General features: G+C 39.2%; 2 protein-coding genes and 1 non-coding gene across 4 annotated transcripts; 1 reads left to right on the top strand and 2 right to left on the bottom strand.

Annotated features, from left to right (window-relative positions):
* The first annotated feature begins 445 nt into the window (after positions 1 to 445).
* Positions 446 to 10,809, top strand: LOC103426927 (ATP-dependent DNA helicase Q-like 4A). Of its 2 annotated transcripts, none has more exons than XM_029095005.2 (26): positions 446 to 678; positions 768 to 878; positions 960 to 1,130; positions 1,969 to 2,026; positions 2,184 to 2,615; positions 2,951 to 3,121; positions 3,209 to 3,339; positions 3,595 to 3,973; positions 4,062 to 4,193; positions 4,511 to 4,597; positions 4,683 to 4,810; positions 5,268 to 5,388; positions 5,486 to 5,637; positions 5,737 to 5,872; positions 6,172 to 6,295; positions 6,369 to 6,439; positions 6,559 to 6,627; positions 7,128 to 7,256; positions 7,358 to 7,516; positions 7,641 to 7,721; positions 7,804 to 7,965; positions 8,118 to 8,173; positions 9,063 to 9,192; positions 9,486 to 9,580; positions 9,788 to 9,865; positions 9,939 to 10,809. In XM_029095005.2, the coding sequence occupies exons 2-26, from the start codon at positions 850 to 852 to the stop codon at positions 10,327 to 10,329; spliced, it is 3,672 nt and encodes a 1,223-aa protein (XP_028950838.1). In that variant the 5' UTR covers positions 446 to 678; positions 768 to 849; the 3' UTR covers positions 10,330 to 10,809. The 2 variants fall into 2 exon arrangements, with proteins under 2 accessions (XP_028950838.1, XP_070665871.1); XM_070809770.1 differs by having other exon boundaries at positions 456 to 678; positions 772 to 878.
* A 60-nt stretch (positions 10,810 to 10,869) lies between these two features.
* Positions 10,870 to 19,464, bottom strand: LOC103408952 (probable gamma-secretase subunit PEN-2). Its single transcript, XM_029095015.2, has 2 exons — positions 19,053 to 19,464; positions 10,870 to 11,283 (listed from the first exon to the last, which is right to left on the bottom strand). Exons 1-2 carry the CDS (start codon positions 19,309 to 19,311, stop codon positions 11,123 to 11,125), a joined length of 420 nt encoding a protein of 139 aa, XP_028950848.1. The 5' UTR covers positions 19,312 to 19,464; the 3' UTR covers positions 10,870 to 11,122.
* On the bottom strand, positions 17,551 to 17,634 carry TRNAL-CAA (transfer RNA leucine (anticodon CAA)). The gene has a single exon. It is a non-coding gene; the product is annotated as a tRNA-Leu (tRNA).
* Positions 19,465 to 23,587: the final 4,123 nt, after the last annotated feature.

Raw genomic sequence — 23,587 nt, 5'->3', positions numbered from 1 at the left:
CATAATACTGTAATTGTTGTTATATGATGTTTTCAAAAAGATAATAGTGGTGTAATTGTTGTTGTGTGAAGAGTGAAGTTTTCAAAAAGAGCAATCATTTCACTTTTGGTTTGTCACGGATGTGGCTCTCTATAAAGAGCACTCCGTGTGTGATTACAATACACAACAAAGAAAAGAAGTGAAAACAATAATATTAGTATTCCTCCATTCCTCTTTTTCCTACAATCTTTTTGTGTTATAATTATGAAACTAAATAGTATGATATTTTGCACCCGCTTCTCTCATGTCCCTAGCAAATGTTATCTCTCTAACATTTGCCTATTTACAACAATTATTTGATTTTAATACAAATTTTAGTTGAAAATGTGGTGGCAAATTATAAACGGTATAAAAAAAATTAAAAATCATAGTTGAAAATATAACCTCAAACAAATTATTTGGTTTTAAGCCAAAATAATGTATCCCGCCACCGGTCACCGCGCCTTCTTTTGAAACTCCCTCACTCTCTCCCTCTCCCCCTCTCTCTCTCTCCGTCTCTCCCCTGTTAGAGAGACAACCCTGAAATCTCAGTTGCCGTAGCATCGACCACCAAAGGAAACGGTACGTCTCCAGGCGCCTCACTAGCATTTCTAGGGTTTCATTTCAGCAGAGCGTCTTTGGATTAGTGCAATTTTCAAGGTATAAATTTTCCCCTTCTCATCCCACTTCCGGCAATCCCAAATTTGCCATATTTTCCTTGTTCTTCAACCACTTTGTCCTTTTGGTAGAAAGCCCGGATTCATTCAATTCGCAGCAGATTTTGGGGCGAAGAAGCTCCATTGATCCCGAATACGCAAATGTGTTGGAGCAATGAATAGGGCATCGCATATGAGGCAAGAGTAAGATGAACAAAGACACAGCATTTTTACTTTTCATTTTCCGGATTGCTTGTTATTTATTCGGAATTCGGGTATGTGCAGTCATCCCAATCTGGGTCAAGATTTCTTCGCCCAGACGCCTTTTAAAGCTAATTTGTTGGAACATGTCAATGCACTTAATAATTTCTCGTGCCCGCATAACATTCTGAGCTCAAATTTCATTTTCTCCTTACCAACACAAAAACCTCATGCCGAAGAGGCAATGGGTTCCGGGTATGTTGCGGTTTTACGTGTTTTGTTTATTTTTTGTTGGGTTTTTTCCTACTGTTATTTCATTTTAGCTTGATGATTACTTGTTATTTGGTGACAACTTGACACCAGTTTTGTATTTGGTGATTGTGGTCGTTTGGTTGGGTAAAATATAGCTTGTGTTTGTGTTAGCTGCAGGATTTATTGTTTGTTTCCGCTAATTCTAAGTTTCATCTACCTTAGTAATTAGGGCTGGTTTTGAGATTTTAGGGGTATGTGTCCCTACATAAGAGAACCCCGACATAGCGAAGCTAATTTATATGTCTATAGTTGTATTAATAAGGTATCTAAAATTTCAAATCAACAGTAATCATGAAAATAAAACACAATTTAGAGCAAAGCCAGCAGAACCAAATTGAAAAAACATAAAAGTGATTCCTCTTAATACAGATGGAGACCATTATTTCTCTTATTCATTTACAAATCCTAAAAAGTTTCCCTGAGATGAAATCATTTGACACAAACCAAGGTGGTATATATATACATGATATCATCATTTAGGGACCCTTTAAGATCGGGGCCCTGTGCAAGGGCACCTATTGTACGTGGCCAAAGCAGCAATTGTTCGTGATATATATATATATAATACATCATTTTAAGAATGGATGCCTTTGTGAATTCCATTTTTTGTTTTCCTCGAATCCAATAATTGATGGCTGTTGGATACTCCTCGTTCTTGATGGTAGACATGGATTTTTATACAACTAATAATACTATTATCTCAAAGCATTTAACCTGGTGTATATCTTGAGTCAATTGGGAGTTTTTTTCCTTCTAACAAAGGTTCTCTTTATGCTTTTAGCTCAATGGCTTGTCCAATTCAGAATACTGAAAGATTACAGAGTGCACAAGTTCAAAAGGTAACCATGTTGGATGAGGGGTAGTCAATCTCATTTGTCTTTTTAACCTGGTTATTTGGTTTTTTTCAACATTTTTGACAAACTAGGGTTCTACCAGCCCTTTCCTGTCAAAGTTTTCTGATTTGGCTTTTGCTTCTGAATGGGAAAATTTTGGCAGGCTTGGCATGCTCTTTCCAATCTTCAGATTTCTTGTAGGAACTACACAAAACCTGGAAAAACTCTTCTAGTTAAGGATGTTAATGCGGAGTGTCGTCGTGATGTTGGAACAACAACTTTGCCAAGCTCATGCAACATTGATAAGAGTCGCGCACATATGCCAACACATCAATACATTAATGGAACTAATACCAGGAACAGTGAAGCAGCAATTTGCTCGGGCAATCCGTTTCCGTCAAGTAATGTTAATGTTGCGGATGCAGGGAAAAATCTTGGACGGCAAAGTCAGTTCAGAGCAACAATCGTCAACAGTTCTGATGATCGGGCTTTGGATGGATCTCTTGGCAACAATAGTGTTCATAACAGCCAAGGGAAAGACTCTGCAAAAGTTTTTGTTAATGACCTGGACGACGATGATGATGACATAATTGAGGTAATTCATATCACTGTTTTAGTTCATTGTGGTTTAGTTGTTGCTTATTTAATCTGGCTATGTTTGTAAATATCTGTTGAATAAGGCTACTACTGTCAAGATCTAGATGAAATTTCACTAACTAGCATGTGGTTGTTACAGTTCTACTTAAGTGCTATTTTGTATGGTGACTTAATTGCTACTAGTCAATCCATGTTGCTGGTTATGTATCATTTGGATTACTCGTGTGTAAAATTTAAACATTGTTTTATGTTTCTATTTTCCCGAAGGCTTAAGTTGTGGTGTCTTTGTTCATGCAAATGTTGATTTCACTGAACTCATTTACTTTGGTTCAGAATATTGATGTTGACCAGATAGTGGAACAGTACCAATCAAGTTGCACACCTCAACCATCAATTTCCAAACTTCCACCCATTGCTCCCTTTATAGATAAAGATAATATTGCAGGACAAGATGCTACTAGTTTGCCACCGGAATTGTGTTCAAATTGCAGTCATGGGTTTAAGGTATGCTTATCATCTATATTCTGCTTTTTGTGGCTCCATCTAATTATGTGGACAGCTTAAGGTGCCTAATTCCTGAATGTGATACAGATAGGACTTTGCCCAGAAGCTGCAAGTCATTTGCAGGAAATGAAGGATACCCTAATTATCATATCAAATGAACTGCTTGATGATGTCAATGACCTCAGTCCAGAACAAATAAAAAAGCTTCGCCAAGATAGGTTTACATACCACCCCCTTTCATCTTGATTTGATTTTCTATGCGAGAGTCAAGGTATATCTATGTTGAGGGAATTGTGGATAACAATAAAAAAGTGAAAGAAAAGAACTGGCGGAAAAAAGCTCTGGTTCTCTACAAGTCATGTAGTATGCAACAAAGCTTCAGACTGTTACTTTTGGATTTTTGGTTCACATTTATTATTATTTTGTTATATTTTACAAAGTCATAAAGGAAAACAGTGTATTCCCATTGTTAGGTTACAGCTAAATAAGCAGATTCAGCAGCTTGAGAGATATCTTTGTAACAACTCATTGGACGAAGAAAGGCGAAAGTCACATTTTTCTGCATCAACAGCAACTCCCAGGCCTTTCCAATGTGAAACACCTCAAGCAGCTGCATTCAGGACTGATCCCATGAGATTTGATTCACAGGTTCATCCACATAATGAGTCTGGAGGATATGACAGATGTAATTTATCATCAGTTTCATTCTCTTCTGTTGATAGGCTTGATTTCTCATCTTGTCCTGTTGAGAGGGAACCATACATTTCAAAGTTTGTTGAAGTTAACTACATTGAAGGTTCTAAGGACAAAAAATGGAGTAGTGATAATTTTCCATGGACCAAAAAGCTGGAGGTGCTAATCTAGATCGTTCTCATAGTTCATATTAGTATTATCTTTCATTATTATTTTGTAATTGTTGTCCTACTGCTACCACTTTCAGGATGGTAACAAGAAAGTGTTTGGAAATCACTCTTTCCGGCTCAACCAAAGAGAGGTCATTAATGCTACGATGAGTGGCTATGATGTTTTTGTTTTAATGCCAACTGGAGGGGGTAAGAGCTTGACATATCAGGTAAAAGAATTATTTTTTGGAACCTCTTACGAGATACAGTCATTTCTGTTTAAGGTTTACCCTAGAAACTGTTCACTTAGGAGCAGTTCTATTGTTTGGTCATCTTAAGTCTGTAGTATTTATTTGTATGGTCATGCTTGGTTTACTGGTTCAGTTTCTTTACCTCAAGCTCTTCAACTGTTGTATCATCCATCATGTAGGCCAAATACCTTGCATCTCCATCATTTTTTCCCTGTAGAGTAGTCTCATTCTTTACGGTAAAGTAGACATTAGACTGTCTAGACTAAAGGGTTTACTTGCGTTTATGTACCTTGTAGCTCCCTGCGCTAATTTGTCCGGGAATAACATTGGTTATTTCTCCCCTTGTGTCACTTATTCAAGATCAAATAATGCATTTATTACAGGTAATGTTTCTTTCCATCCTTAGTTCATTTATATTGTTTCACTCTATTACACTGCGTGCTCATGTCCTGTTCTGGCATGTGCTAGGCAAATGTTCCTGCTGCTTACCTAAGTGCCAATATGGAGTGGTCTGAACAACAGGAAATACTTAGAGAACTAAATTATGAGTATTGTAAATACAAGCTGTTATATGTCACCCCAGAGAAAGTTGCTAAGTGAGTATTTGTTTATCTTATATGCTTGCAAACATCGTTCATTTGTATTCCCTCTATTACTTCAAAAACAGCATTTTATTGGTAGGTATAGTGTCAATGGAAAGGTACTGGAAACTAACAATTGTGTTATTTACAACTAGTATATGTGAATTGACTCTTTCAGTAGTCAAACATGATAAATATATCTTACAACTGATGTAAGTAATTTGTGTTGTCTGCTAATTAGGGAATGTGAATTGGCATTTATTTTTGGCTGTTGATTGTTGGAATCATTGAGAACACTATACTTTTTATTTAATTATCTTCTATTTCTTGACCTTGTCAGGTCATTTCTACCCACTAATATGAATACCCAGCCTTATAATAATTTCTGTTGCAATTGCAATTGAAACGATTGTTATAGTGTAAGTACTGAGTCTGCATAACTTTTTAAGAAGCCAATCTTTCTTGTCTGCAGAAGTGATGCTCTTTTACGGCAGTTGGAGAATTTAAATGCTCGTCAATTGCTTTCTAGGATTGTTATTGATGAAGCTCATTGTGTGAGTCAGTGGGGGCATGATTTCAGACCAGATTATCAGGTTGTGGCCTTAAAAAGTATTCAAGTTCATGGCAATGGGATTTTTCTTCTCGATTGGTACACCATTTTAACGTCAAGCTATTCTTTAAAATGCCCAGGCTCTTGGTATCTTGAAACAGAAGTTCCCAAATACTCCAGTTTTGGCTTTAACAGCTACTGCAACCGCTAGTGTAAAAGAAGATGTTGTGCAAGCTCTTGGTCTTGTTAACTGCATTGTTTTCCGGCAAAGTTTTAATCGCCCAAATTTACGGCAAGTTTTAAACAAAGAATCTGTTTTACAATGTTCAAATCATACTTTTTCTGAACTGTCATTTGAAGTTGAAATGATAATTCGTTCTGTGAATTGCAGGTATTCTGTTGTTCCCAAGACTAAGAAGTGTGTGGATGACATTGACAAGTTCATTAAAGAAAATCATTATGATGAAAGTGGAATAATTTATTGTCTCTCAAGAATGGACTGTGAAAAAGTTGCCGAAAGATTACAGGTTTGACCTTATTTTGGTCCATTTGTAGTTCAATGGAGTCTTATGCTCTTTTTATGTTTTCTTGACAGAAAGATAAAATGATGGTTCCATGTGCACTGATTCATTATGTGGATTCATTAACTTCTTTTCTGTATTTTATTCATGGAAAGTCTTGTATTGTTGCTTAATCATTTATTGCTTGAAGCTTCTTGAACATGTATCTACCGTTTGCTAATTGTGTAATCTATGACTTTTGATATGATGAAATTTGTTTACTTTCTTTCTGGTTAGTTTTGCTTGAGAGTGCATCTGTTGTTCAGGAATGTGGCCATAAAGCAGCATTTTACCATGGTAATATGGATCCTGCTCAGCGTGCCTTTGTTCAGAAGCAGTGGAGTAAAGATGAAATCAACGTTATATGTGCTACAGTGGCATTTGGAATGGGTACTTTAGTTTTTGCTGATTTCTGCCTTGATTAATAAAGGACACCATTACCAATATTGGAATTGGAATTCAGGTATCAACAAGCCAGATGTCCGCTTTGTAATCCATCACTCTCTCCCGAAGTCTATTGAAGGCTACCATCAGGTATCAGAGTGTTAGACTTTTGGAATTTAGCTATTCTTCTGCTTATTTCTTAGTAATGGTTTATGCGTGGGAAGCTTAGATTAAGGATTCTTTTAGCTTACTACGTCACTATGTTTCAGGAGTGTGGTCGAGCTGGTAGAGATGGTCAGCATTCATCTTGTGTGTTGTATTACAGTTACAGTGACTATGTAAGTTGGAGTAGTAAAACTTGTATCTACTTGATTCTTGTCAGTTCTAAATTTGGACAATGAGTAAGCATTGGAATGTGAACGGCCTGTAGGTCAAGTGGCATGTCCTCTCATCACTGTTATGAGGTGGAGGGTGATGTAGCCAGTTCAACACCTGTTTGGGTGCTTAACTCAATATTTCAATAAATAAATGCAAATAGAAAAAGGAAATAAAAGAGTTTGCATTTTGGTTGTTTAATTTGATCATCTTAAAAAAGTTGGGGAATAATATTTTTAAATTTTCTCTGCTTACATATATCTCTATAATTAGAGGTCGCACTTGGTGCGATGGCAAGTGCCTTCGCTCATGAGCGGTAGGTCTCGGGTTCGAGACTTGGGAGCAGCCTCTCCATAAATGGGGGTAAGGCTAGCCGACATTCACCTCTCCCAGACCCTGCGTAAAGCGGGAGCCTTGTGCACTAGGTACGACCTTTACATATATCTCTATAATTCTATTGCAGATTCGAGTAAAGCATATGATTAGTCAAGGAGTTATAGAGCAAAGCCCACTGACATCTGGATACAATCGTATCAATACTGCTAATTCTGGGAGAGTACTGGAAACGAATACCGAAAATCTTTTGCGCATGGTACTTGATTTTGGCTTCATGTGTAGTTTTTGCGGTTTTACTATTGCATACCTCTTGTTTCGTAAGACATGTACTAAATAAAATGATCTAAAAATCTGCAGGTCAGTTATTGTGAAAATGATGTTGATTGCCGACGACTTCTACAACTTATTCATTTTGGAGAAAACTTTGATTGTGCAACATGCAAAAAGACGTGTGATAATTGTTTGAAGATTAAAAGTTTCAGTGAGAAGGATGTCACTGAAATCGCAAAGCAACTGGTTTGTAACTATAATAATTTTTGGGAGATGTTGGCCAATGTTTCTATTGATGAATGTCAATTCCTTGCAACGGTTTGCAAATCCTTGCATTGTCTGTGTATTCACTTCTGCTACATGTGCTCAGGTTGAACTGGTGAAGTTAACAGGGCAGCAGTTTTCGTCATCTCATATTCTAGAAGTCTACAGGGGCTCCTTAAACCAATTTGTATGCTTTAATTTTAAGAAATGTACTGTCCTTTCAATCTTATTTTCATTCATCGATTGTAATGTTATGTTTGTATTGTTAGGTCAAGAAACACAGGCATCAGACTGTGAGACTGCATGGAGCAGGAAAACATCTAGCCAAGGGTGAAGCTTCTCGTGTATTACGTCATCTTGTTACCGAGGACCTTCTTGTTGAGGAAGTCAAGAAAAGTGATGTTTATGGATCTGTATCGTCAATACTAAAGGTACTTTTAATTCCTTCAGTTCACTTATGCTGGGTTTTTAATGAAGATCACTATCCTTGAAAAAAGCAAACTAGGCAAGAAAATACCACTTACTTTCATCGCTGCTTGTTAGTTTTTGTACGGTAATTACATGTGTCATTTTTTTCTTTCAGGTTAATGAACTGAAAGCGCGTGAACTTTTCTCTGGCAGGAAGACAATTTTAATAAGGTTTGGCTTTCTAGTCATACCACATTTTGGGTTTATTTTTGCTACTATTTTTGCTAGTTCCCTACGAGTATTGTACTAATATGTCAAAGATCTTTGTATTAGATGCTTAAGAACTTGTTTTTATCTCCATCGACCATGAATGTGCAGTTTGTCCAATGCTATTACTGTCAGCTGGGGATGGACTTGTGGTGGATCCACCTTGTTCAAAGGACCCCCACTCCCATTCAGCTTGATTGGTCTCCCCTAAACTGCGTATCAAAAATTTAGAATCTGTTTGGAACGCATTCAAGTTTTGTTATGCACCATACGTTTTCAAAATTTTGAATACGAATACACTTCACAGCTGATGGGATACTTGGTTTCTAGGTTCTAGTCAGGTTCACCAAAAATCCTTCAACTTTGGTGAACATGCCTACCTGCTTAGAATAATTGTCCATTAACAACTATGAATAACATCATCGATAGGATCTGCTTGCTGAAATCCCTCCGCGAAACCCATAAAACTAAATTTCTCTTATTTGCGTCATATTTAGTTAGCATTAGTCAACTAAAGCTTTTGCATGTTTCCTCTTTGTGGTTTCTGAGTCGCTAGTTATCAGTCTAGCATTCATCTTTTGTTACTAGAAAAGCTTTCACAAACTTGCATGATATCTTACACGGTTTATATTCATCACTGATTGCTAAGTGAGTCATGTTTGTACTCCAGCCATCGTAATAATATATTCTTTTTATCTAATCTTGATCTTATATTGTGCTATGATATGCTTCTTTTCACTTAAATGCTTTTAGTCTTATGAATGTCAATCGAAGTCTGTAAGTTTTTGTTCCTTTTCTGCCCTATAAAACTGCGCGCAACAATATTGTGACTGACATTTTAAATATATTGTAGATTCCCTTCCACCTTAAAAGCTTCCAAACAGAAAAACCCCGAAGCGATTTCAGCTAAAGGCTCACTGACATCTGGGATGCAGAGCCCTCCAATTACTGGCACTGAGCAACCTCAATCAAAAGGAGATTTGGTATGTTTATAGATATAGATGTATTATATAGGATCTGAAGCATTCGTCTGGTCTTATATATTCCTCTTCTTGGTTAAGTTTGTCTCCCGGCTAGGCAGAACTCAAAACCTTGACCTTTGCCTGAAACCTAAGCAGTAAACAGGAACAGATGCGCACATATTACACGCGTACACAGATACATATTTCAGATTTATATGTTGGCAAGACACTATTCTGCTTGCTGAAGTATCTGACTACCATGAGGCTAAGTCGACCTTCATCAATTGATTTGTTTATCTGAAATTTCATTACAGGTTCTATACACGAAAATATTTACTGCTTTGAAAATGCTTCGAACTAATATCATTAGAGAAGCTGGTGATGGGGTCATGGCACACCACATATTTCCGTAAGATTCGTACTCTTTTTCCTCATCCCAATAGAATAAATCTGTTTCATACCTGTTTGTTTTCAGAGGAAAGAAGGAAAAGTAATTTTGGAAAGTTGCTACTCTTTTGGAGTTAGGAATTTTTATCCCGGGGTGTCACTATATGTGTCTCCGTTTGTCCCTTCGATCTTTAAAGATGTTTCCTGATTTGTTGCCATTTCGAGTCAGGAATACAACTATTAAAAACATAAGCAGCAGAATGCCTAGAACAAAGGATGAACTCCTCGAGATAAATGGCGTTACCCAGTAAGTTTCAAGTTATATGGTTATATGCTGCTGCCTAAGAAACAATATACTGAACTTGTTTGGCTTAATGCAGAATTAAGGTGGCCAGGTACGGAGATCAAATACTTGAAACAATTGAAGCTGCCGTAAAGGAATACTTCAAAACAGATAAAAACAGCAGCGGTAGCAATGATAGCAACGATATAAAGAGGAAAAGAGATGGTAACAAAGATCGGAAGGAAATTTTTGAAGATGACGACTTCAGAAGCACCGATAGATCGAAGAAAAGGGCTCTAAAGACGCAGAGCAATACTATTGAGACCTTCCGTTATGTGGAGCCAGATTACAGTGAATTCATAGATGATGAATTAGACTTATCTGGTTATGACTTTGAAGCTAATGTTCCGGATATGAAAACCAATCAGAAGGGTGGCGGAAGAGTGCTGCCACAGTGGTCAACTCCTGGAAATGGGCGACATCGGTAGAATTTTATTCTTTTGCATCGAATTAGGATAATGTGGGCAGTGAGACTCCGACGACGACAATGCATTTCCGGCTGTTGGAACAAGGCTGTGTCCCATCAAACAGATCATGTCTTATGTGCAAAAGTTGTGTAAATTGTAACTCTTGTTGTCTTACTTATGTTTGTTGTCAAAATACTTGTGTACTTGAATATCAGGGCTAAGTTACAATGGTGTTCAACCATATGAAGTAGTATAATGTAGAAAATTACGAGGGTAGTGGAAGGTAAACGCCGCAGAAGGGTTTCCGCCATTGGTTCTTTATCGTGGTCCGACCCTTCTGCGCCATTGGTTCTTTATCGTGGCCTGAAGCTTTCGGACCACGGAGGTCGGAGACAGGAGCTTCTGAGAACAAAAATGAAGCGATGTACAACAGCCTAAAACGGATATCAGCTTACCTGATTTAAAGAGACTACCTAATACATACTTTTCAGCTTTCTTCCATTGATCTGGAATTTTTGTTCACGTTTGACGTAGAATCATATGTAAGTTGTATCATGGGCATTGATTTATAACTGTTCATTCAACTTTTGAGTAGCCAGAAGCGGAAAAATGATCTAGGTCTGAGATCGAAATCTTAACTTGTTACAAATGTATCTGACATTTAACCAAGTGCTTATATAACATCACTGATTGTTTTAACAATCAAACAGCCTGTCCTCTTTCGGTAACCTAATGCAAATGTTTGACGAAGAAAAAAGAGTAGACACAGAGGAAGTGTTTCATAATGGTGAAGTTCGAAGGAGAAGGCATAGACTTAGCTCCAACCTGTCAAGCCAAGTCTGTCAGCGAGATTGTACATAACGAGTTGATCCCAAACATGGCCGAAAAGGTGCTCCCCTCCAATAGCAAATGTAAGTGCCCATGACAAGAGAAGAGCAGTAAATACCGTGAATCCAACTGCTGATCTTAAAACATCTGCAATAAGAGAATTTTATCAAAAAACAACAGCCAAAAACAGAAGCTCCATAGTTAATATAAGTTCCAGAAAGTCAAACAATTACATATACTTCATGGCATGATGTAATAAGAAGCTCAAATTTTACACCGCAAACAACCTAGCACATCTATTCAGTCATTGAGCACTTATATCTTATATGAAAACACCCGAAACACTTGCTTTAAAAACAACTGATCGGTAGCAACAACCAAACACATCTATTTGAAAACATCATGTCAGTACCATCTAGGCAGGATAAAAGAATTGGGGAGGTCAAATCATCAAGAGTATTTTCTTTTAAGTCCTATTAACATCAACTATTTAAATATTTTTCAGTTACTCTTGAACAATCACGGCAAAAGGAAATTTGCAATTGAATGGTTTCGTGTAGCTAGATGGGAGTATGTCAAGAATCAAATAACAAAGATGTAATAGCGATTTAATTTATACAACAACAACAACAACAACAACAACAACAAAGCCTTTTCCCACTAAGTGGGGTCGGCTATATGAATCCTAGAACGCCAATGCGCTCGGTTTTGTGTCATGTCCTCCGTTAGATCCAAGTACTCTAAGTCTTTTCTTAGAGTCTCTTCCAAAGTTTTCCTAGGTCTTCCTCTACCCCTTTGGCCCTGAACCTCTGTCCCGTAGTCACATCTTCGAACCGGAGCGTCAGTCGGCCTTCTTTGCACATGTCCAAATCATCGGAGCCGATTTTCTCTCATCTTTCCTACAATTTCGGCTACTCCTACTTTACCTCGGATATCCTCATTCCCAATCTTATCCTTTCTCGTGTGCCCACACATCCCACGAAGCATCCTCATCTCCGCTACACCCATTTTGTGTACGTGTTGATGCTTCACCGCCCAACATTCTGTGCCATACAACATCGCTGGCCTTATTGCCGTCCTATAAAATTTTCCCTTGAGCTTCAGTGGCCTACGACGGTCACACAACACGCCGGATGCACTCTTACACTTCATCCATCCAGCTCGTATTCTATGGTTGAGATCTCCATCTAATTCTCCGTTCTCTTGCAAGATAGATCCTAGGTAGCGAAAACGGTCGCTTTTTGTGATCTTCGCTAGATTGCTCCGGTCATTAGTGTGGATAAGTATATAAATGGATAGAGATAGGAAAGCAAACACAAGATGTACGTGGTTCACCCAGATTGGCTACGTCCACGGAATAGAAGAGTTCTCATTAATTGTGAAGGGTTTACACAAGTACATAGGTTCAAGCTCTCCTTTAGTGAGTACAAGTGAATGATTTAGTACAAATGACATTAGGAAATATTGTGGGAGAATGATCTCGTAATCACGAAACTTCTAAGTATCGGAGTGTGGTGTCGTCTTGACTTGCCTTATCTGTCTCATAGGTAGATGTGGCATCTTCTCTGGAAGTACTCTTCCTCCATCCAGGGGTGGTATCTTTAACTGGTGGAGATGCACAAGGTAATGTATCAATTTCACTTGAAGCTTACTTGTAGTCTCAGGCTTGGTCAAGCGCGATACAAACCATGTAGTAGGAGTCCCCCAAGTCGCCGAGCTAGGGGGTCTGCTGAAAGAGGTGACAGACAAGGTAAGCAATCAGAGCTCCGACTGATTGTTCACCTTCTCCCCATCTTGCAGCAGCATGAAGGATAAAGAGAAGAAAAATGAGAAGAGATGATATGAGATACTTTTGCTTTTGAAGAAGTAACTTTCCACAGGCTTATTCTTGAACTGAGCTGGAGGGTTTTCTGGTTTCCTCCAGAGTATAAGGCCGACTGAAGAATTTGAGGGTCAAAACAAGTCCATCAAATCTAGAGTACGTTCCACCCTGCTGATATGGGATACTTTTGCTTTTGACCGAGTAATGGGTGTATCGGCACGTGTGCTGTTACGCTTGTCTCCACATGCTTCCTTGTATCCTTCGCACTTGCCCTATCTGTTCCTCAAGCAGATGCGGAATCTTCCCTGGAAACATAAGATGTTGAAGATGAGTACTCGAGAGCAATGCCAGGTAAGTAATCAGGTAAGGGGTTCCAGGCAGTCAGTTCCTGGCTGGAAGCTTGATCCAAGTGCTGACTGATTGCTCTCTTTCTCCTTGTCTTGCAGGTAAAAACAAGGCCAAAGGAAAAGACAGGGAAAAAGCATGATATGGGATACTCTTGCTTTTAACCCTGATGATATGAGATATTCTTGCTCTAGTATAGCTTGTTTGCAGAGGTATTATCGGGGGGAAAGAAAGCTGAATATTTCGAAAGGCTTCGTTGGGAGTGCCCTCTCAGATATGATGAAAGGTTGAGCATTTTTGCAGGTCTGCCTGTCCGTTGGGGATGGAGGTCGACATATATAGGAGTCTCCCTAACAACAAGTAGTAATGCTATTCCTTTACCCTGCTTGGTCATAGCACGGTAGTGGGAGCTGCCAGTTTCACATGTTTTAACTCTGTCAGAGCACTTTGAAAAAGTGGTCTGTGGTATCTGGCTCTCGAGATTCGGAGAACGATGCCTTTTCGATTTTTGAGAAAGCAATCATGCTGGGGGTCTGGCTCTCGAGATTCGTAGAGCAGTGTCTCTTCGATTTTTGAGGAAGTAATCATGTTGGGAGTCTGGCTCTCGAGATTCGGAGGGCGGTGCCTCTTCGATTTTGGAGCAAGCAATCCTGTTGGGAGTGTTGTCTCGAATGTGAGTAAAGGTTGGGCATGTTTGCTAGTCTACCTTGCCACGAAGCACAAAGGTTGACACACAGAGACTTTCCAATTATCCAGCAATGGTACTGTTCCTTTACCCTCTCTTCGCTTTTGAGAAAGTAGTCATGTTGGGAGTCTGGCTCTCGAGATTCGGAGGACGGTGCCTCTTCGATTTTGGAGCAAGCAATCTTGTTGGGAGTGTTTTCTCGAAAGTGAGTAAAGGTTGGGCATGTTTGCTAGTCTACCTTGCCACGAAGCACAGAGGTTGACACACAGGGACTTTCCAATTATCCAGCAGTGGTACTGTTCCTTTACCCTTGTGGGTAATAATATGGTAGCTAGACCTTCAAAATTTATGTGTCTAAACTTTGTTAGTGCTGTTTCTTTGCTATTCTTTTACCTTTCTTGGTCAGAGCGATGTAGTGGGAGCTGCAAGCTTCACGTGCTCAACTTTGGCAGAGAACTTTGGCAAAGTTATCTGTGGTACCCATGAGCTATTGTTGCGTGTGGGAAGTGGGTGATTGAACAGTAAGATTCATGTGCTTTCTACTTCACCAGAAGTCTTCGACAGAATGCCCATAATTTCTGCAAAGCTAAGTGTGCGTGTGACAGGTGCTGACAAGGCTAGAAAAGTAGGTGCCTCTTCGATTTCTGAGATCGGCCCTCGTGGTCTCTGAGCAGCCCAGCTTTTGAGAAAGCGAGCGCCTCTTCGATTGATTCGGAGAACGATGCCTCATCGATTTTTGAGAAAGCAATCATGCTGGGGGTCTGGCTCTCGAAGATTCGGGGAGCAGTCTCTTCGATTTTTGAGAAAGTAATCACGTTGGGAGTCTGGCTCTCGAGATTCGGAGGGCGGTGCCTCTTCGATTTTGGAGCAAGCAATCTTGTTGGAAGTGTTTTCTCGAATGTGAGTAAAGGTTGGGCATGTTTGCTAGTCTACCTTGCCACGAAGCACAGAGGTTGACACACAGGGACTTTCCAATTATCCAGCAATGGTACTGTTCCTTTACCCTCTCTTCGATTTTTAAGAAAGTAGTCATGTTGGGAGTCTGGCTCTCGAGATTCGGAGGACGGTGCCTCTTCGATTTTGGAGCAAGCAATCTTATTGGGAGTGTTTTCTCGAATGTGAGTAAAGGTTGGGCAAGTTTGCTAGTCTACCTTGCCACGAAGCACAGAGGTTGACACACAGGGACTTTCCAATTATCCAGCAATAGTACTGTTCCTTTACCCTTGTGGGTAATAATATGGTAGCTAGACCTTCAAAATTTATGGGTCTAAACTTTGTTAGTGCTGTTTCTTTGCTATTCTTTTACCCTTCTTGGTCAGAGCGATGTAGTGGGAGCTGCAAGCTTCACGTGCTCAACTTTGGCAGAGAACTTTGGCAAAGTTATCTGTGGTACCCATGAGCTATTGTTGCGTGTGGGAAGTGGGTGATTGAACAGTAAGATTCATGTGTTTTCTACTTCCCCAGAAGTCTTCGACAGAATGCCCATAATTTCTGCAAAGCTGAGTGTGCGTGTGACGGGTGCTGACAAGGCTGGAAAAGTAGGTGCCTCTTCGATTTCTGAGATCGACCCTCGTGGTCTCTGGGGAGCCCAGCTTTTGAGAAAGCGAGCGCCTCTTCGATTTCTGAGATCGGCCTTCGTGGTCTTTGAGAAGCCCAACTTTTGAGAAAGCAAACGCCTCTTCGATTTCTGAGATCAACCCTCGTGATCTCTAAGCAGCCCAACTTTTGAGAAAGCAAACGCCTCTTCGATTTCTGAGCAGGCGCCTCTTCGATTTCCGAAGCTCCGTCGAGTGCAGATTTTTATAGAGGCTGACATTAAGTTCCAAAGCACACTTGAATCTCCACCAGTAGAAGCTTCATTCTTGCACTTCTAAGATCTTGATTTGTCCGACCTCTTCTCTCTTCAACACCTTTGAAAATGTCTGGCCCCTCCGACCGTCGTTTTGACTTGAACCTTGTTGAAGAGGCAGCCCCGCCTTCTCCAGACAACATATGGCGCCCATCCTTCGTCTCCCCTACTGGTCCTCTTACCGTTGGGGATTCCGTGATGAAGAATGATATGACCGCTGCGGTGGTGGCCAGGAACCTTCTCACTCCCAAAGATAACAGACTACTTTCCAAACGGTCTGATGAGTTAGCTGTTAAGGATTCGTTGGCTCTCAGTGTTCAGTGTGCAGGTTCTGTGTCTAATATGGCCCAACGCCTATTTGCTCGAACCCGCCAAGTTGAATCCTTGGCGGCTGAAGTGATGAGTCTCAAACAGGAGATTAGAGGGCTCAAGCATGAGAATAAACAGTTGCACCGGCTCGCACATGACTATGCTACAAACATGAAGAGGAAGCTTGACCAGATGAAGGAAACTGATGGTCAGGTTTTACTTGATCATCAGAGATTTGTGGGTTTGTTCCAAAGGCATTTATTGCCTTCGTCTTCTGGGGCTGTACCGCGTAATGAAGCTCCGAATGATCAACCTCTGATGCCTCCTCCTTCTAGGGTTCTGTCCAGTACTGAGGCTCCAAATGATCCCCCTCCGGTGCCTTCTCTTTCTGGGGCTCTACCGACTGCTGAGACTTCTCCTAAGCAACCTTTGTGAAGGCTCCGTCTTGTGTGTTTATTTTGACTCATGTATATGTACATATTTGTAGCTGATCGGGGATATCAATAAATAAGCTTTCCTTCATTTCAACGTTTTGTGTTAAATACACCAAAGCCTTCTTCGCTAAGTTCTTTGAATTTTCTTTTGTTGAAGCTTGTATGTTGAAGCTTTCTGAGTGGAGCATGTAGGTTGGGGTAGTGTTCCCTTAATTTCCCGAGTGAGGAAAACTTCTCGATTGGAGACTTGGAAAATCCAAGTCACTGAGTGGGATCGGCTATATGAATCTTAGAACGCCATTGTGCTCGATCCTGTGTCATGTCCTCCGTTAGATCCAAGTACTCTAAGTCTTTTCTTAGAGTCTCTTCCAAAGTTTTCCTAGGTCTTCCTCTACCCCTTCGGCCCTGAACCTCTGTCCCATAGTCGCATCTTCTAATCGGAGCGTCAGTAGGCCTTCTTTGCACATGTCCAAACCACCGTAACCGATTTTCTCTCATCTTTCCTTCAATTTCGGCTACTCCTACTTTACCCCGGATATCCTCATTCCTAATCTTATCCTTTCTCGTGTGCCCACACATCCAACGAAGCATCCTCATCTCCGCTACACCCATTTTGTGTACGTGTTGATGTTTCACCGCCCAACATTCTGTGCCATACAGCATCGCCGGCCTTATTGCCGTCCTATAAAATTTTCCCTTGAGCTTCAATGGCATACGGCGGTCACACAACACACCGGATGCACTCTTCCACTTCATCCATCCAGCTTGTATTCTATGGTTGAGATCTCCATCTAATTCTCCGTTCTTTTGCAAGATAGATCCTAGGTAACGAAAACGGTCGCTTTTTGGTATTTCTTGATCTCCGATCCTCACCCCTAACTCGTTTTGGCCTCCATTTGCACTGAACTTGCACTCCATATATTCTGTCTTTGATCGGCTTAGGCGAAGACCTTTAGATTCCAAAAGTAAATGTCAGAAGTGGGATTTGAACCCACGCCCTCGTTAGAGGACCAGAACTTGAGTCTGGCGCCTTAGACCACTCGGCCATCCTGACTGGATCATAGCGATTTAATTTATACATATTGTTAATTCAAGTTGTAATCACCTCTGACATTCCTAGGAGGGAGAAAACATCTTTCCCCCTTTTTAACTTCTCATATTTCAGTCTAGCCGAATAACATAAGCCACTCTCCATTGCAAAACAACATTTACAAAATTGAAAACTTAATGTTTCATCTAGCTCAATCAAAATATTATCTTGGGATAATAACCCCTGAACGCATAAACCTTCTCCGATGACAATTGTTCACCTAAGTGCTTTTCTTAGCAACTGTCTCATGAATGAGAAACACCAGATAATTATTCACCAAAATGCTCTTTTAGTTTGAAATTTTGAACTAGAACTGATTGTATGGTACTTTAGATGAAAACTTAAAAACACTGCTTCATAGAACCACTTTAGAACAAAAGACATAATTCAATATGGTGTGCAAAGCGACCTCGAGGAAATTAGAAGTGTGCAAACCATGTCAAAATTTTCTCAGCTCCATAATTAATACTTCACCTCCTAACATAAATCATCGAACCAGATAGTAAAAGAGAAACCAGAAACAAAATATCTGAAATTGGTTCCTCACATTCAACATTCTGCAATTTCTTTCAAGAAACTAATAAAGCTTAGTCGATGCAGGCAGCATTCACCAACTTCCCCTCTTTTGTAACAACAGGCCAGTAAAAACTCCTTTGGCAAAGAGAATACATAAAAATCACTATTTGCTGCGGTAGATGTTTCAGAAAGTTTGAATTTCATTATAATTGCTTATAAATGGGAGAAGCTTTGGAAAAACAACACGGGTTAAGTCGAGCGAGGGGGCCACATGGTCTAGTGTTTGATCAAGGTCAATTATTTGCTGGAGTTTCCTGCCTCCCAAAAGTTGTAGGATTTTCCACCCAGTCAGTTTGGGGAATTTCTGGTATCAAAAAATGAAAACAAAATGGAAGAAGCTTGAACAGCACCTAATTCCTTCATAGTCCAAAGTAGTGACATGAAAAACTAAGGACCTATAAGGAAGTGCCTTCAAAATAATTTAAAGCGCTTCCAGATCACCACAAGCACTTCTGACCATATTTGGCAGAAAAAGTTAGAAGCGCTTCTAAGTTCAAAAGGGCACTTGAAGTGCTTTCTAGAAGAGGAAGCACTTGTATTTTTATTAAAATTTTCAATGTGATTCTACTGTCAGTGCAGTTCCAAACAAGCCCTAAACCAACTGCGTCGGAAATTCAATCTAACATTATCAAAACAGAATAGAAACCTAAGAAATCCAGAAATGATCTCCAACATAAAAACTTTGTTTGCTTAATTTTCCCTCAATCAACAACCACAACGCAAATCTAAATTAGGAAAATTGTTACTAATAACAGATTAAAAAGTCCGACAGAAAAATCAAATGGCAGAGAGAGAGAGTGGCATACAGTGGTGAATGCGAGGGAAGGAGCGGGAGTGGCGGAGGACGGGCCAGAAGTAGAAGCAGTTGAGAGCCCAAAGCCAAGGGAGCAGAGCGAAGCCGAACTTGTAGAATCTACGCGCGTAGCTCACTGACTCTTCCTCTGACAGACCTAGTGGGCCGTCTATGGTGGGCCACCTCAGCGATGCAGACGGAATCGGAATCGGGTTTCTTCTCGGGCTAGGGTTCAGGTTCGGAATTTCCGAGTTACTCCGTGAAGCTTCCATCTACAACAATACCTCCTCCGCCCAATCCTGTGAAGTTTGAAACGACGTCGCCTTGCTGCCTGTTGATTCCTTTGATGTTCGTTGGTGTTGTGTTGGGCAAGGAAGGCAACCAAGAAATGAAAATGGAGTGTAATGAACCGGTTATGCAGGCAACCAAGAAATTAAATGACTGATGATAGATAGATTAATTTTTTTAGACTAAATAGACGATAGGAATTAAATTAAATTATTACTTTAACAACGTTTAAGTAATAATTTAATTATTAATGATTACTTTACATGGTTTTTAAAATATAATTTAAATTGACGGTCTACTTAGCATTATTTATTTAATAAGATAGCCATAAAGGTTGACGGTAGTATATGAATAGATGGAGTTTAAATCTTTTGCACCTGTCATTTAATATTATGACCTAGTGATATTCTTCTTCATTTGTAAGTGAGAGGTCATAGGTTCGATTCTCGCCAAATACGAATTTGAATCACATTATTGCTAGTCTATTGTGAGGCTTAGCCCACCCCCTCCCTTAGTGTAAATAATTTCGTTTGTTAAAAAAAAAAAAAACTTTGCATTTACAATTTTTTGTGATCTATCTAATTTGTCGACACTTAGGCCATCTCTAACCGAAGGGTCCAGAGGGTCAGAGGACCGAAAATAGCCCTAAAACCGTCTCCAACCGAGGGCTAGGCTAGAGGGCTCGAGAATCTGGGAGGGCCCCACGGAATTTCAAAGGACCAAAGGGCTGGCTGGCTGGCTATTTTTTTTTTATAGTTTTGTTATTCATGTCGGTTATAACCGACATGAATACATACTATTATTTAATATACTAAATAATAGTGTATTCCTGTCAGTTATAACCGACATGATTGTTTTAAAAAAAAATTCAAATGAAACGGCTACTAGCCGTTGCATTTGATTTAATTTTTTTTTTACGTTATTATTATTTTTTATTTACAAAATTTTTCATATAACTTCTATTTTTTCCTATAACTTCTATTTCACAAAATTTGGTTCATATTTGTTTTTAAATTCCATTTTTTTCCTATAACTTCTATTTCACAAATTTTGTTTCATATTTTTTTTAAATTCCATTTTTTCCCTATAACTTATATTTCACAAAATTTGTTTCATATTTTTTTTTCCTATAACTTCTATTTCACAAAATTTTTTTCATATTGTTTTTTAAATTCCATTTTTTCCTATAACTTCTATTTCACAAAATTTGTTTCATATTTTTTTTTAAATTCCATTTTTTTCCTATAACTTCTATTTGACAAAATTTGTTTCATATTTTTTTTAAATTCTATTTTTTTCCTATAACTTCCTAAGCCATTATACAACATTAAATTAAATTAAGTAACATGAAACAACATTAAACAATATGAAACAACATTAAATAACATTAACCAACATAAAAATTATACAACATGAAACTTAAACAACATTTTAGTTGTAGGTTTTAAATAATAAATTATGTTTGGCCTTATGGCCCTTTGACCCTCGGTTGGAGACAATTTTTTGTGACAGGGCTAAAACGAGCCCTCTGGCCCTCGGTTGGAGACGGAGGCAAATATGGCCATGTACTGTTCATTAAAATATTAATATCTTGGAGAATCTTGGAGGGCCAGAGGACTAAAACGAGCCCTCTGGCCAGCCCTCGGTTAGAGATGGCCTTAACTATTTATTTAAACCCCATTAACAATATTAACTCTTTAAATTATATCCTTAATAAAAAATAAATTAAGTCAAAATTAAGAACGCTAAAGTAAATAGGTCACAAAAAAGCAACAGAGCAGTTTTGAGTTGGACTCAAATAAATGAAATAGGGTTAGATTTTCAAATGATATCTTTTATTGTGTTTTTAAATTACCATTAACTTTAAATACCATTAATTTAACGACTGACAACTTAGGTGAAATACAAGTTTAAATAAAAGTATTCATTATAAGGGGATAGAAACAAGGAACTGTTGTAGTCCTATTAGATTAGAAATGTTATTGTGTAAATTCTAGTAGATCTAGGAATATCTCTTATATTCCTACTAGGAGTTGATTACCTATTAATAGTTGTAATCCTAAAAGGGTAAGGAATTAACCTTCCCTATTACTATAAATAAAGGCATAATGGGGTGGAATAGACACACACCTTACAATTACACATCTCTCTCTTCTCTCTACTATTGTCGCACCTTTCTCTCTCTCTCTATGGCCTCCATAATCGTTTAGTCAATTATGCCTACAACACGTTATCAGCACGCTCTTGACCCTGCACTAAAGAGAGTTTGATCTTTAATTAGGGGGTATTATGTTTTAATCATTATTTTATGATTAATTTATTATTTTGAATTGATCTACATGCTATTGATTCAATTTAATTTTTTTTTGTGTTAAACGTGATATACCGCATTAGAGATGCAATTCCAGCTCTCCAAGAAAGATCTCCTACAAATTCAAAAGCTTTTATTGTTTTTTGCCAATCAGGTATGCTTAAAATAAAGTAAGATATTTGACCTTGAAGCATGAAAACATTTCCATGATGCATGAACCCCTCTATGTTCATATTTTCCTTACGATATATATATTGTATATGTTTATATATTTGTCTATATATATATATTTGTTTCATGCATTACGCAATTATATTTGCTATGTGGAATATGTGAGTCAAAGTATATTTATAAATTAGAAGCAATTAGGGTTTTAAACCCTAGGTTCGAAAAAAAATTAGGTAATTTTTAGCACCATTGTGGGGATAGACCTTGGGACACTAATTTGGACCTTTGTGCAGCCCTCTGGGCTTGTTGCCTTCCCTCAACATTCAACCAGGCCTTGGCCTATAATGGCTATTTCACGGGCATGAAAGCCCTAGTTTAGAACCCGACCCACAACCCGCATGCCTGAAGCCATGCTGGGCTTGTCACTGTCACGGGCTTGAAGCCCTGGTCCGTTTACACCAGTTTTCTGGTTAGCTAGGCTGGTTCTCTGCCACGGCCCGCTTGCTGCTGGTTTTCTGGTTAGCTGGGCTGGTTTTCTGGTTAATTATAACCGTGAACTTTAAATAGGAGGATAACCGCGGTTACCCAAACTTATGGGTATTTTGCTCATCCCTAGCCATTGCTCTTGATCATCACAACACATATAAACGATATATGAGACTTCACATGAACGAGGCCTTTCCAAGACTACTTTTTTTTTTTTTTTTGGTAATCAGGAAATATCAATAACCGGGCAAAGATGCCAAAGCAGTACAAAGAGAGCCTTCAGCGAGGCAAACAACCAATAACTACTTGAAAAGAGTAGTGCGAGGAGGTCACAGTGTTATTACGACACTGCATCTAATGATAGAGCGTCCCTCCATCGTTACACAAAACATGAACCAAGGAAGATGGGGGTCTATCAACCTACACATGATCACATATTTCCCTACAACTTTGCAACGCCAAATGGTTCGCTGCCGAATTGGCCGGTCTTAGAACCCAAGATCAATGGCATTCAAGAAACTCCTTTCCCAATCTACAACACTTCAGTAGAGAGGGGAAGGCATCCCAACTGCCTTTCTTAGCCATGTCCCTAAGGCAAGAAATCGTTTCCAAAGAGTCGGACTCCACAATAATCTGATTCCAACCCATCCTCTCACCAAGCATACACCCGTGCAAGATTGCCAAGGCCCTTCCCAAAGCCACACTAGTAGCCTTCACACCTGATCTACAAGCTACAAGAAACATTCCTTCCTCATCCCGAGCCATAACTCCCGTAAATCCCTGACCATCACAAGATCCCTAGCTTGCATCCACATTTATCTTAACGAAACCCGAACACGGAAGAGACCAACGAACACCAACCAACGGTTCTAGCACACTAGGTGGTGGCGAAGTGAGAGGAACACCACTAACTTCTTTGAATGTAGAGACCGACAAAGAGATGGCCAATATAACCTGCGTAGGATGAATTGGTTGCTAGTTGAATTGCATATTACACCTAGCTTTCCATATATGCTAGCAAGTAAAAGCGATATCTCACCTCATTTAACCCCTTTGCTGAAGCATACCTCTAGAACAACTAGCTCGCCCAAGAAGAAGTTTCTATCCGATTGGTTCCAGAAAGCAATTCGCATCTTGGTTAGACACGTTTAATGTAACTCCTCTCTTTTCGAAGATTAAAAACAGAAATATAAACCCCGAGTAATATTATAAAAGGAAAACTAATGAAAATGACTTGAAAACTTTGAGTTTTAATGATAAGGACAAAATAAAGGGTAAACTGAATATTACCAGGA

Source organism: Malus domestica, chromosome 02 (genome assembly GCF_042453785.1).
Source record: "Malus domestica chromosome 02, GDT2T_hap1".
Lineage (NCBI taxonomy): Eukaryota > Viridiplantae > Streptophyta > Magnoliopsida > Rosales > Rosaceae > Malus > Malus domestica.
This window is presented reverse-complemented; position numbering and strand designations above follow the sequence as displayed.